General features: G+C 36.4%; 1 protein-coding gene across 1 annotated transcript in view; it reads left to right on the forward strand.

Moving 5' to 3' along the window:
• LOC114054233 (zinc finger and BTB domain-containing protein 10-like) overlaps positions 1–14,282 on the forward strand; it is a 58,708-nt gene that overhangs the window by 39,130 nt on the left and 5,296 nt on the right. Inside the window, exons 4-5 of the mRNA XM_027877414.1 lie at positions 12,979–13,155; positions 14,019–14,191. Of these exons, the coding sequence (XP_027733215.1) occupies positions 12,979–13,155; positions 14,019–14,191 (350 nt within the window). The remainder of the gene's footprint in view (positions 1–12,978; positions 13,156–14,018; positions 14,192–14,282) is intronic.

The raw sequence follows: 14,282 nt of genomic DNA on the forward strand, positions 1-14,282 counted from the left end.
TTAAAAGCTTCCCCCCCTTTTTTTTTCTTTGCCTCATTTTTACCTAGCTTTAATAACTGAATGAGCATTACCTCTGTCAAATAGACCTGGTAAAGACTTTAACTTAAAAAGGCCAAGGTCTCCCACTGTGTGCAAGGGCCATCTCCAGTTGTCCTGATCTGTACCTTGCCACTGGACCCAGATGGCTCTGGAGGAGAAAGTGAGGCAGATGCCTTTGCACAGTCCTCCCTAACTTAAATCCAATTCACTTGCATGTCATGGCATTACCTCCTTGTCATGGCCCTCTTTGAGAACGAAGGACAAACAATAACCCCTGTGAGTAGAAATAGGAGCTGCCTCACTGGGGACTCAAATGGAACTGGCCAGATAGGCAACACAGCTCCTTCCCTTCTTTCTCTCCCTCCCCCTCCTCACAAATACTCTGCCCAAAGGAATGTAAATTTTGATCACTGACACTCCACTATAAAACATTTAGGTTTCTAGCAACTTACACCTTTTTAACTCTATTGCTTTAGGTAATTTTTCTTTCTTGTACTACCAAGGGCACATTGGACAGAGTGACAAGAGACTTGGAGTTAAGACCTAGGTTCAAGTCTGCCTCACACTTGGGGCAACTAGGTGGTACAGTGGATAGAGCACTGGCCCTGGAGTCAGGAGGACCTGAGTTCAAATCCGGTGTCAGATGCAACACTCACTATCTGTGTGACCCTGGGCAAGTCACTTAACCTCATTGCCTGGCTTAAAAAAAAAAAAAAAGTCTGCCTCACACTTAATAACTGTGTATTGCTTTGCAAATGATATTCAGATAAAATATTGTTACTACCACTATTACTACTGTAAACAATTGACATTTTTATTTCCCAAAATACTGTATATCCCAGGAAACTAAATACCTTTGAAAGGAATTTGTTTGAGATATGAATATACAGATACACTGGACTGTGGAGAGAAACTGGTTTTGGCTCTGATACCCAGTAGTTTTGTGACTGACTGCTTCACTTAAACTTCTGTGAACTCTAATTTTCTCATCATAAAATGAGGATAAACCTTAAAACATCTAAACATGAATTGTACCTGAAGTGGTTACTTCAGGAACCTAGTTTTAAGTATCAGTGGATCTATCTGCAGGTGGAAATTATAGTTGTTAAGTTGAGCAAAAGAATGTCCTCTAGCACATATTCAGTTCTTAGTCTAGAAAACATGATTTTTCACTTGTACAACAGTGATAATGGGTATTTGAGGTGAAGCATCACAATTCCCTTTTCACTTTTCCTTGCCTTTTGTGTGCCAGTGAATTAAATTCTTGAGTTCTACTTCATTTCTTGGCATTGCTACCTCTAGTTTCATTGCTGAACCCACTGAATCCATTTATCTTTCTGAAGAGAAGACACAGTGGATTAGAAAGTTATCCAAATTAGTAAGTGGTATATTTTTTCATTTATTTTATATTTTACTATGGTGGGTACCTTTTCTTGTCTACTCCTATCATTCTATACTATCTGACAAACATAAACTTTAGACTATAAAGGAATGGGTTGAGATTAGTAAATAATAAAGTGAAGTTTTTGCTATGGGTGTAACAAGCATTCAGGGATAGAGGCTGAGATTGAAAGATCAGAAGGTATGAGGTTCACATTTCAGTGTTTCTATGAACATCAGTGTGAATCCTCAGTGAATATTTTAAGTCTGATCCTCAGTGAATATTTTAAGTCTGATATTTAAGTGTATTTGGGCAGTAGGGCACAGCAACTATAAGACACAAGTTTCTATGTAAAATTTAAGAAAGAAAATTTCATTTTTAAATCTTTGGTAGTAACTTAAACTAACAAAAACAACCTTGGTCTTTCTGTTCTCCTTGTTGACTCAGTGTTATGGGAGTATGAGGAAATTGAAACTATTTATTAAATGGGATGTTTCAAGATAAACATCCAAAACCCTAGATTTAATACCAGGGCAGTCATTGCACCATTCTTTCAGTTTTAATTCTACCAGATCTGCCTAGTGGGATGAAGTATCTTGAATGAATACCTCTAGTTTTGATATGTTTCTACCATCCCAAGTTGGAAGGCTGAATGAATATCACCAAAAAACATTGTTAATGCATAATTGTTATATTCTCACTACAAAATAACAACCTAATACTCTTTGAGAATACCAGAGAGGAAAGCCATTTTTTTGTGTGTGAGAGAAGGAAGAAGAATTGTTTAGTATCTTTTAGTCTGGGGATTGGTTATTATGTTCCTGTCTTCCTGACTAGACCTCAAAGGACTGGAAATGCAATGGGCACTGCATTTATTCAGAGGCAGAAATTTAAGTCCATTACTCTTATGTTTGATTAGACATAGGATCCGATGTTGGAAAGGTACTTTGAAAATGTTAAAAATGAGAAAAAATATTTGTTTGATCCAGGAATATGGCTTGAGATTCTGCCATTCATATTTCTTCCATAATATGACAAGACCATTAGAGATCATAGCCTTTAGTTTCTCCTGCTTCTTGTTTGCTTTTCTCTCTCTGTCTCTCCCTCCTTCTCCTTCTTCTTAACAATACAATGACATTTTTTTTCTTAGAAATTTTCATTGGGTTCACCACTATGTTCATGTACCTATCCCCATAAATATCTTACTGTAAAGGGCAACACTATCTTACTAGTACTTCAGAGTTACATCTCTTTACTTGTTGACACTGCCACTACTCTAGTACAGGTCCTCATCACTTCAAGCCTGGATTATTGAAATAGCCTGATGGTAGGTCTGTCTGCCTCAAGTCTTTTCCCCAGTCAAATCCATCCTCCAGTCTCTAAAAAGATTTTCCTAAAGTTCAGGTGCAATCATGGCAGCACCCCCACACATACTCCTACACACCCCTACTCAATAAGCTCCAGTGGCTTCCTGTTTCCTCCAAGAACAAATACACAGTTCTCTGTTTGGCATTCAGAGCCCTTCATCACCTACCCTCTCCCCGAACTCCCAACCTCTACCTTTCCAGTCTTCTTAGACCTTACTCCTTGACAGATATTCTTTGATCCAGTGACACTGGCCACTCAGCTGTACTAGGAACAAGATTCTCCATCTTTTGGCTCTGGGTATTTTCTCTGGCTGTCCCTTATGCCGGGAACACTCTCCGTCCTCTTTGTTCTGACTCCTGATCTCCCTGGCTTCCTTTAAATTTCCTATTTATCCTGTATATGGCTTGTTTATATGTACTTGGTTGCATATTGTCTCCTCTCTTAGTTAGATTGTGAGCTCCTTGAGGGCAGGGACTGTCCCTGTCTTTTGGTATCCCCAGTACTTAGTATAGTGCCTTTAGGTGCTTAAAAATGTTAATTAACTGTTTATCAAAGTCCTAATCAGGAATCAGATCTTTTCATACTTTCTCCTTTCTTTAGACAAATATGGGGTTGAATTGTCTTGCTTTTCTGGTCCCTCCTTAAAATTCTCAATTCTTTTTTGATTTTTGCCTTGATAAGAAAAGACAGTACAGTTGCTATTTTAACATGGGCATTAGGAGTTCGGCAAGGGCAATTTGTGAGGTGTTAAGCTACTCTGATCAAGATAGTGATCCGATTCCAAAGGACTCATAATAAAAAATCCTGTCAACTGATAACCCTTCAGTGCCCATTGAAGTGCGTATATATATATATTACAACTTTTCTTTGTTGGGTTTTTGTTTTTGCAACATTGCTAATATGAAAATATGTTTTGCATGACTTCATGTATAATGGATATCATTACTTGTCTTCTCGAAGGGCAGGGGAGAAGCTAGAGGAAAAGAATTTGGAAATCAGTTTTTTAAGAAAAAAGGATCTTTATAAAAGTATATGAGGGGCTATCAGAGGGAGGCCAAATTAATCTCCCCTCCCCCCAAGCAAAAACAATTAAATAAAATGTGTTGTTGTTCATCCTTTGTTCTTGAAGAGGACCAATGACACCACGAGGGCGATATCTTGACTTGCTCATGAATTGGTTTTAAGTGAGGCGAAGCTACACAAAATCTTCAGTTTCACTCTTTCCTCCAGAGTCATCAAAGTTCAGTGGCAAGGCAAAAGTCAAGACTGGTGATGGCCAGTCGTCCTAATAGATATCTTGCTATTGGACCCAGATGGCTCCAGAGGAGAAAGTGAGGCTGCTGACTTTGCACAGCCCTCATTTAAATCCAATTCACTTGCAAGTCATGGTATCACCTTCCTGACGTCATGGTCTTCTTCGAGAACAAAGGACAAACAACAAGAGACCCTCAAGCAATGTATAAGTGGGATTGTTATTCAGTAAGGGCCCTATGAGTTCCCTTTCAACTCATGAAATTTTTTATTCTATTCTTAGTGAAGTTGTACTGGATTTTTGTGATTATTTCTTCTCACACAAACTATTCCTTTAATAATATATCATAAAATTTTGTCAAGAATCAATTCAATTTCTATCATACCTAACTTCCAGTTTTGTTTTTTGTTTGTTTTGCTAGAAGTACTTATTTCTGACATAGACATAATACCAGAGTATTAAACCTTTTATTTGAATGTTCTAAGAAGTATGTAGGGTTCCCTAGAGATAGAGAGATAGGGCCTTTAGATTCCCAGTAATCCTTCTACGAGCTATTGCCAACAGAGTTGTGTGAACTGGGAAACTAATGGAATTTCAGTAGCGATTTTGAAGGTGTTGCTGGAATAACCCAGTCTCTTTCACAAAGACCACGTATTCTCAGGGTTTTAAGAGGACTAACACTAAACCTTCATATAAAGCAAAAGTTGTTAACTTTTGGGGCATCATTACCCCATTGGCATTTTGATAAAGTCTTCTCAGAATGATGTTTTTAAATAATTGAAGGAAATGCAAAATTTCAGTAAAAGGATAATGAAAATAACGATACATATTTTTTCTCCATCCAAGTTCATGGATTTCCTGAAAGCTATCCACAGATCTCCAGTTAAAAATCCGTAATATGATATAAAAGATAAAAATGCCACAATAAGTGTTAATTCCCAGGTCCTGTCTACACATTCCCATTATAAGTAGTCCTATCTCAAGTGTTCCTTGATTGTCTTGCAGCTGGCAAAGTTAACTTAGATAAATAGAAAAAACTGCTCACAAAGGAAAAGCTTTGAAGCAGGTAGTTAATATTTTTGAGTCTCTTACCTTTAGAGTTTTAGTCATTTTAGGACTTTTTTTGGTACCAACCTTACCATACCATTCAATAGGGACAACTGAATTCAACTTTACTTTTTGGTGAATCAAGACTTACGGATTGTCTGGGGGTGTTAGTGCTATCTTTGGGAAAAGGATACAATAGTATCATTAGAGATGGAAGACAGAACCTTAGTAAAATTTTGTTACGTTCATTTGCAGATGAGGGAACTATGCTCCAGAGATAATGTAACTTGCCTATCACTACAATTAGTAGCAAAATTTGCCAAAGGAAACCCAAGTTTCCTAACTAGAAATCTAGTTTTATAGTGTTGAATTTAAAAAAAAAAAGTTGATAAGCAGGTGTAATGGTCATCAAATTGTCCTTGTAAAAAGCTGGTTGCAGTTTAATGCTTTCATTATCCAGTCCTTTCTCTGAAGGCTTTTTTTAGCACAAGTAGTTTCATGGAATTTTACTCCAGAAAATGCTTAATACCCCTAGTTCTATTGGTGTTGACAAGGAAGGTAAAGCCATATACATAAATAACGTACATAAATGTGTGTGCATGCATGCCCACACACCCTTATTCTTTTAGCAGCTTGGTCCCCTGGAATCCATTCTTTGTAGTCATTGCCAAAGTTGACAGAGGAAAATGAAACCGAAGGGCTCTGAAATAGACAACAAGCACCTTAATGCTCTATTCCTTGGTGGAGCAGTGAATTGGTCCACCAGTCTGTGCAAATAATCTGAAACTCTGGGTCCTCTAGAGAAATGACTGGTCATTGTGTTGACCAGAATTCTTAGGTCTTTACGATGTTGTATTTGTATCTGTTGACCTCTAGTTTCTGTTTACTTCACTCTGCATCAGTTCATACTTTCTAGGATTCTGCTGCATAATATTTCATTAGATTCATAAACCACAATTTGTTTGCCCAGTCCCCAATTGTCTAAGGTCTCTTCTTTTTCTCCTTCTTTTAATAGCCCCTTCATCATCAGGAAGTTTGTTTTGCTTGTAACTGTTCTCTACATTTTACCTCCCCATATCCCACTATCCATATTTGTTTTCCTCTGATATGTTTCTACCCCATATTCTGTATGGGGTGTTCAGTCCTCCTTTGTTTCAGATAAAAATGAGGTTCATCCGATACCTACTCCCCTCCCCACCTTCCTCCTTGTTAGTATATTCTTTCCATGTTCCTCAATTATGAGAAATAGCAGTGTATCCTCTTTTCTACCCTCCTTTCTCTTTTCCTTCTTCAGACTCCCAAACCAAACACACTTACACCCAATCCTCCAAGCTAACTTTGTTTTTCTTAACTCCTTCAATACCCTTTGAAGACTTTAAGGTTCTAAAAGGATACTTGTTTCTTCTCCTGTTAGAATATTAGCACTGCATCAGCATACATATTCTTTTAATTGCTCAAAGTTACCTTTCTAGGCTTTTCTGGATTATTGTGTTTCCATTTTAAAGTAGCTACTCAGTTCTGATTTACTTATCAAGAATGTTTGAAAATCCTGCTTCATTAAAGGTCCATTTTCCCCACTGTGTATTCAGTGTTGCGAAGTTATTCTTGGTTATGTGCCAAGTGGAATACTGTATTCCAAAATCAAGTAGAAATTGCCACTTCTTTTGTGATCCTCTGTTCTTTGGTATTTGAACTGCTTCTTTCTGCCTGTTTGCAGTATTATTTTTTAATATGGGAACTTTGGATTTTGTCTGACATTCCTATAGCTTCCTTTTAGAGTTTCTTTTGGGAGGAGGTTCTCTTTGTTCTTAGTAACTTAAATTTTTGTCTTTATTTTTTTCAGTCTTTTGCTTTTATTCTAGTATTTCTTGCAGTGATTTGATCTATTCAAGTTTTCAAGACGTCATTTCATAGGTAGAGTTTCCTACATAATTTTCTTAGCTAATTGTTGTCCTCTTATTCTTTACTGTAGAGCTCTTATTTCAGTCCTTGTAGGAAAGCCTTTCACTTTTTCCTTTGAGTCAGACTGCTTCAGTTATTAAGAAGATATCCTCTCCTTTTGGTTTGCATAATTTTCTTTTTGTAATAGCCACTCTTTTCTTTGATTTACTCATTATCTTCAGTATTGGCCCTTGAGCTGGACCTGTGAGCAAGACATACCTGCTCCACCCTGGCCTTTTGGATGAGGTGCATCTTGCCCTGGGTCTCCTAGATTCCTGCACTGACTTCCAGTTCCTCAGATTAGTACCTGATCTGTGCCACCCTCCCTCTCCCCTGATCTTTGAGGTACAGAATGCTGAATCTTGGGGCATCTAGGTGGCACAGTGGATAGAACACCAGCTCTGGAGTCAGGAGGACATGAGTTCAAATCTGGCCCCAGATACATAATACTTCCTAGCTGTGTGACTCTGGGCAAGTTACTTAACCCCAACAGCCTCACTAAAAAAACAAAAACAAAAAAACCAGAATGCTGAATCTTGAAGGCCTACTGTACCATGTGTTGGTTGTCTTGTTGCTACTGCTCAGCATTCCCAGGGTTCCTACCCTGAGAGCTCTAAAACCTACACTAAGGGCTCCGAGGTTACCTTGAGATGGCCTTGGGGTAGGCACTCTCCTATTTCTCTGAGTCTTCTGGCTGACCTTTTGTGCAGTTGTAGGATTGAAGAAGTAACTTGTAGTTTCTCATTGGATTTCTTTATCATTATTCAGTCTCATCTGTACCTTTGGGTTTTTCTGGAGTGGGTATGGGGAGGTTAATCTGCCTGCCTCCTATTGAGACAGCCATCTTATCTGCAAGTCTGATGCTTTTTTATAAATTAATTTTTCTCGGAGGAAAAAATCTGCTTTTTCTCTCTCTATTCCATTCCTCCTCTCCCTGCTTCTTTCACCACTGAGAAGAAAAAGAAAAGTCCATTTTACGAACAGAACAGTGTGGGAATCTGCATTGGCTATGACCAAAAAACAAGTGAAAAAGGTGTCACGGTCTTGTGTATCACCTCTCTTATCAAAAAGTGGGGCACCATATTTTATCATGAGTCCTCTGGAATAACGTGTCAGAGTTTGTGTCAGAGTTCCTGTCACCGCTGTTTGTGTACTTTATTGTATGAGGGTAATGGTGGGATATCATGCAACCATGTTGAAAAATAGAAATGATCATAAATCTTTTGAGGTGTAATGCTGGTACACATGTTGTTAAGTGTTTGACTCCATAGCTAGTCAGCTTCTAAAACTCATTAGGACATTAATTCCCTAGTTCATCATGGAAAAAGGTTCTGTTGCAAAATTTGGCATTTTTATCCTCTGGACTCCTAGTAAGACTGTATTATTTTTGAAAGGTTAGTAGAGTTTGTGGTATTAAGTTCTTTATTACCTGGAAGAAAGTTGTGAAACATGGGCATTCCAGAGTCAAATTAATTGATACTTTTCATACGAGGGATTTCAAGATCCATGACTTTGCTGTGATATATAAACACAAACACAGACTCATATAAATGCACATACACACTTTTTTTTTTAACAAGAGGTAGCAAATTAAGTATACTTCATCTAAAAATTCTAAAATTCCTGGTTCTTTGTTCCATTATTAGTCCAAGTCTGGAAAGTTATCACTTTTAAAGCCATAGTATTCAGTTGTAGAGTGAGAACAATGACTTACAAGTAAATACTTATCAAGGTACTCAGAAATGAAAAATTCCCTCGACCCTCAAGCCAAGAAAACTTAAAGAAGGATTAGCCATCTTAATGCTTGAAGCACATCTTCCCCAAGTGCATATGATGCAGTAGAAAAATAGGGTTCTATATTTAAATTTTTGCACAAAATATTACCTGCTCAAAACAAACCTATTTCATTTATTGAAAAATTCCAGCATATCATCAGTTCAAACTCTGTTGTATAACGTGTCCTTAGAATAATCTACCATTTGCCTTTTAAAAGTTTATTTAATATGCCACCTAATATTTCCTTACAGTGTTTTCAGTTTCTATTGTCTTCTGTCATTCTTGTGGTTTTTCTTTTGTGGTATAGCTTCAAGGTAAAAGTGATTGTGCTAAGTTATATCTGCTATATATAGAATGTATATGGAATGGGGTAAGGGGAGGTTAGTACCATTATAGAGTAGCTAAGTGAAGATCTAACTCAGTCTAGGGCAGATTATGGTCCTTTTAAATTTGTCAGTTTATTTTGTTTTCATTTTCATATTTTTTAATGAGATTTCCAAAGCATACAGTGGGCTCTATAGTCAGTTACAGGAGATGAGACAGTAATATTCATAAGTGGAGAAAATAGCAGTACCTGATAAAATTTAAATATTTCATTTGGTGTACTTGGCAATAAGTTATTGGAAAATGTGACCAATCTTTTACATTTAAAAAAAGCATACTTTCCATACTTCATACACAAGTTGGGTACTTGATGCCAGTCCTTTACTGGTCAATGCTGGAATTACTTTTTTGTAACCTCATTTGCTCTGCTTCCTTTACTCTCAAAATAGAATCTTTCCTTATAAAATCAATATGCTTATTATAGATGACCTTTGGAAATTAGTAAAACAATGGGAGAGGAGAGAGAGAAACTAAGGCACTTGTAAAAGTTCCATGTTTTTAGAAGAATACCTTGATATATAGCAAGAAACATTCTTTACACTGTAAGGCATTAATTTTTTTTTCAAATTACAAACTCAGTAACCACCAACAGAAACATTCAGACTTAGAAAACATGGGAGCAGAAACTTATCTTTAGACTTTGACAAGACAAAATCAGAAGAACCAACAACAAACAAGCAAATTTTAAAAAGGTAATATTCTCTGTCCCTTTCCAGGCCTATTTGAAATTCTGCCACCTGTGGCCCTTATTCTTCTAGAGGAACATATTTTTAACAACTAAGGACCTTTTTGAAAATAAATTTTATTGGGCAGCTAGGTGGCGCAGTGGATAGAGCACTGGCCCTGAAGTCAAGAGGACCTGAGTTCAAATCCGGCCTCAGAACAAACACTTGACATGTACTAGCTGTGTGACCTTGGGCAAGTCACTTAACCCCAATTGCTTCACCAAAAAAAAATAAATTTATTGACAGCCTTTTTTTTTCTTTTCATTTCCTAATATGTTCTGCTCCCATAATTAAAAAAAAAATGTTAAAAGGGAAAGGGGGCAGGAAATAAGTCCAGCAGAAAGCCAACTTATTGAAAAAGTCTTATATGTAGTACTGTATGCCTGTAGTCTCCCACTTCTGTAAAGAAGGGGAGGGAGCAGTGTCGTTCTTTTACTATATCAATTGATATAGTAAAGGTTGGTCATTATAATTAATTTCACAGCATTCAGTTTAATTGTTGCAGTTGTGTACATCGTTTCCTTGGTTCTGTTTATTGCACTTTACATCAGTACATGCAAATCTTTTGTCCAAGATAGAGCAGTTAGCAGAGGTGATACTCAACATCCAGTTTTCCTTTCTCTAGTCTAGGTCTCTTAAACCCTAGCCACCACATTGACCTTCTAAAAATTTATGTTTGACTAGAGATTGTATCCAGTTTTAAACTGATAAAAAATATATATTAATGACATAATGGATATTGAGGGCTGGCCTTGGAGGCAGGAAAATGGCTGGAATTCAAGTTCTGCCTCTGACAACTTATTAGCTATGTGACCATGGGCAAATCACTTAATCTCTGTGCCCCAGGCAAGCCTAAAACTTACCAGTTTACCAGTCTTAGCTCTAATCTCCCTCTCCCCCCAAATCCAGGTTAAAATATTGACTTTATAATATTTTTGAAAGCAAAATAAATAATACGCATTTTAGTAAAACTGAATGTATTCAAGTAAATATAAGCAAAGAGATAAGAAGAACTAAATAGCTAAAGTATCTGAGTTAATAAAATAGGCAAAATAGAATTCACTTTGACTTAAAAAGAGATGGTGATAAAGGAAAACATGCTTGTCATGATAAATAGCAAAGTGTGAAAATCATTCTTTAGTCCAGGTACCACTATTATCCAGTAATATATTCAGTGTAAACATCCCATGACCAACAGATAAGTATCAGAAACCGTGAGAAACAGAAGAAATAATTACTGTCCCCATGATGATTAGGAGGTTAAGTTTTTCCCCATTATTTGCTTTTTGACTCAGTGCCTGGGAAGGTTACTAGTTAAGCCTTTTAGCTTCCATACATGCCAGTGAAATAAGACTGATAGTTTATTTTTAAATGATAGCATGCATTTTAGACTTGAATTTAGATATGTCACCACTGTTCCTTGCCACTCTGACATCTTTATTGATCCAGATAGATTAAGCTAAGCTACAGAATACATATATTTAGGTTTGCTTCTGTAGCCCAATCTCACCACAAGTGTTTTGCTGTGTTAGAAGGCAAGGACTTACTCTTTTTGTAGTCATTAGCAGAACCCTGGTAGACTGGAACCTGTAAAATCTCATTTCATTCTTAGTGAACCATTTCTTGGCCAGCACTTTTATGACCTTGTTGGCCTGCATTGGAACTTATTTTGTCTCATTAATTCCCCAGAGTATCCCTTAACTTAAGAAAATAAACCTTAGTTCTTTTGATACCAAATTTGTGGGTTACTTTGGCATCTCTTTAATTGTATCTGAATCAGCTATTCAAGTGAACTTAGAAACCTGAGGAGATCCCACTTCTCCTCATCTTCATGTGTGACCAGCATCCTCCTTTGGAGCATGGTGATCATTGAGGAAAATTTTTATTTGATTGTTTGCCAAATATCTCACAGCAATAAGAACTTGTTTCATAGTGCAGTCTTCTACATATACAAATTTGAATTATTGGGATTCATAATTATCTTAATTTTATGCAAATTAAAATGGGGTATAAATGATGATTATCAATCTAGAGTAGAAATTTGATCCAACAATTTCACAGTGTTCTTATGAGTTGGGTGTATGTGCCCAGTCAAGCCAGAGTACTATATGTTGCCCCTCCCCCTCCATTTCTGCTGAACATGCATCTGTTATAATACAAACTTGCAGTCAGTCAAGTTATTCTTCATTAATTATGCCTCACCTGTAATCATTTCTTCACTGGTCACGTAGCAGTGTAGCATGAGGCACACTGCATCAATGATTTGTCCTAGCTTAAACTAGTATTCTGTATCCCTATCCACATGTTTTAAGTGTTTATACCTCATAACATATCCCTTTCCTCCTTCCACCCCCATATGTGCTCCCCCACCCCCAAGTCTGTATTTGAAATCCATAGGCAACTTTCTAAGATATGCCTTCTTTAGCAATGGAGTCTACTAAGAAAGCAAAATACCCCATATGAGTGGTGCAACAGTAGGAGAGTCTGCTACATTATTTCAAGTGTAGATAGTTGTCTTCATTCTTTACTGTTCAACAGATTACTAGAATGAGTTAAATGGCCAAAGAAAGCTATATGCAGTCTCCAGCAAAAATGCCAATAAGTAATCATTCTGTTTTTAGTTGGAATGATAGCATCTGCCTAAAGAATTGTGTTTCTCTGAAAATACATACCATCCTAGTCTACTATATAACCATGACTTTGTTAGTCATACCTTCTCAGCAGTAGCGTAGGAAACTAATGGGTCTCTGCTAGATTGAAAAAATTGTTATTAATGAAATTGATGTGCACAGATTGTTTTTCAAACTATTTTTGTATTGCTGTTTTATTTAACATTACTAACTCAACATATCAAATGGGTACATAAATTCAGAGAAATAGAACATTTGGAATAAAATTGGAAATACAAACTTTTTCACAGTATGCTGCTTTGTTTAGATGTGCACAATATTTAAATTTCGTTAAGATACTCAATTTCCTTTCTTGACCTTGAATTAGGTATCAAGTAACATCTTATTGCAAATAAGATATTTAAAGGTTAAAAAAAAGCTTTTAATTTGTAATAGGTCCTTCAAATGATTTCAAGTATGGATTGTTGCCGGGTACTTCAAATGATTTCAAGTATGGATTGTTACCGGGTACTTCAAATGATTTCAAGTATGGATTGTTGCCGGGTACTTCAAATGATTTCAAGTATGGATTGTTGCCGGAATCCTGGCCAAAACAAGAAACCTGGGAAAATGGCAAGTAAAACCAACAGAGTATTTTCGAGAATTTTAGAAATTTATTCTAGTCACATTTTTAGGTCCTGAAATTTTTCACATGAAAAATTTGCTTAAAATCTTAACCTGGAATTGCCCACAATTTTCACCTCCACCTGTGCACAATCTCATACTCTAATTGAGAAACACCATGCTAGTAGACTCTGTCATTTCAGTAACTGGGGAAATAGCTTAATATCCTGAGCGTTGAAATTTAAAGGCTCAAATTTTTTGTACTTCTAAGTTTACAGGGCATTTTGTCTTTAGTCTAAAGTCCCTTATAAAGTTAGCAAGTGATATGATTTCATGATTCATTTTAGAATTTATAGATCATAATGAGGGCACTGCTTTTTATTATAGTGTGGTGGACAAATAGGCAGCTGATTCTTAATAAGGTATGTTTTCTCATAAAAGATTAAATATGAAAAATACTCTAATTAAATAGATTTGGACAGTTTCCCCCCTCCCAGTTTTAAGTCCCTTTAAAATGATGCTACATTGAAATCTGACATGGTCAGGTAAGAGACTATCATTTATAGAATCCTTGTTGAAGTAATAGGGCAGGGGAAGTAAACAAGTGCTTAATTTTTTTTTTAAAGGTCTGATTACTTACTATATGTGTAATATAAGTACATACTCCTCTTCCCTTCCTATTTTATGATCATTCCACTATTCATATGTTGCACATCAACAGAAGCGAGCAATGCTTTACCCATTTTGCTAATTGGTAGCAATTTGGGGAGTGGATTTGGAAAGAAGTTTGGAACGTGGCTAATTATTTTAGTGTTAATAAATCTTTACCATTTCTCACATTGGCTCTATTTGGTCTTTTTCTCTTCCTAAAGGTGAATCATCTATAATCATGAACAAGTTAAAATGCCCTCATTGCAACTATGTAGCCAAATACAGACGAACACTAAAAAGACACTTGCTCATTCATACAGGAGTGAGATCATTTAGCTGTGATATCTGTGGGAAATTGTTTACTCGAAGAGAACATGTAAAAAGACATTCCCTGGTAAGTAATTTCTTATAATGACTTGAAAATATAACTAGTTGTTAAATATATTTGTGAGGTTTGAAATATTTTTAAATCATTACCTGAGAAG

This window comes from Vombatus ursinus, unplaced genomic scaffold, assembly GCF_900497805.2.
Source record: "Vombatus ursinus unplaced genomic scaffold, bare-nosed wombat genome assembly UNPS02014812.1, whole genome shotgun sequence".
In the NCBI taxonomy this organism is placed as follows: domain Eukaryota; kingdom Metazoa; phylum Chordata; class Mammalia; order Diprotodontia; family Vombatidae; genus Vombatus; species Vombatus ursinus.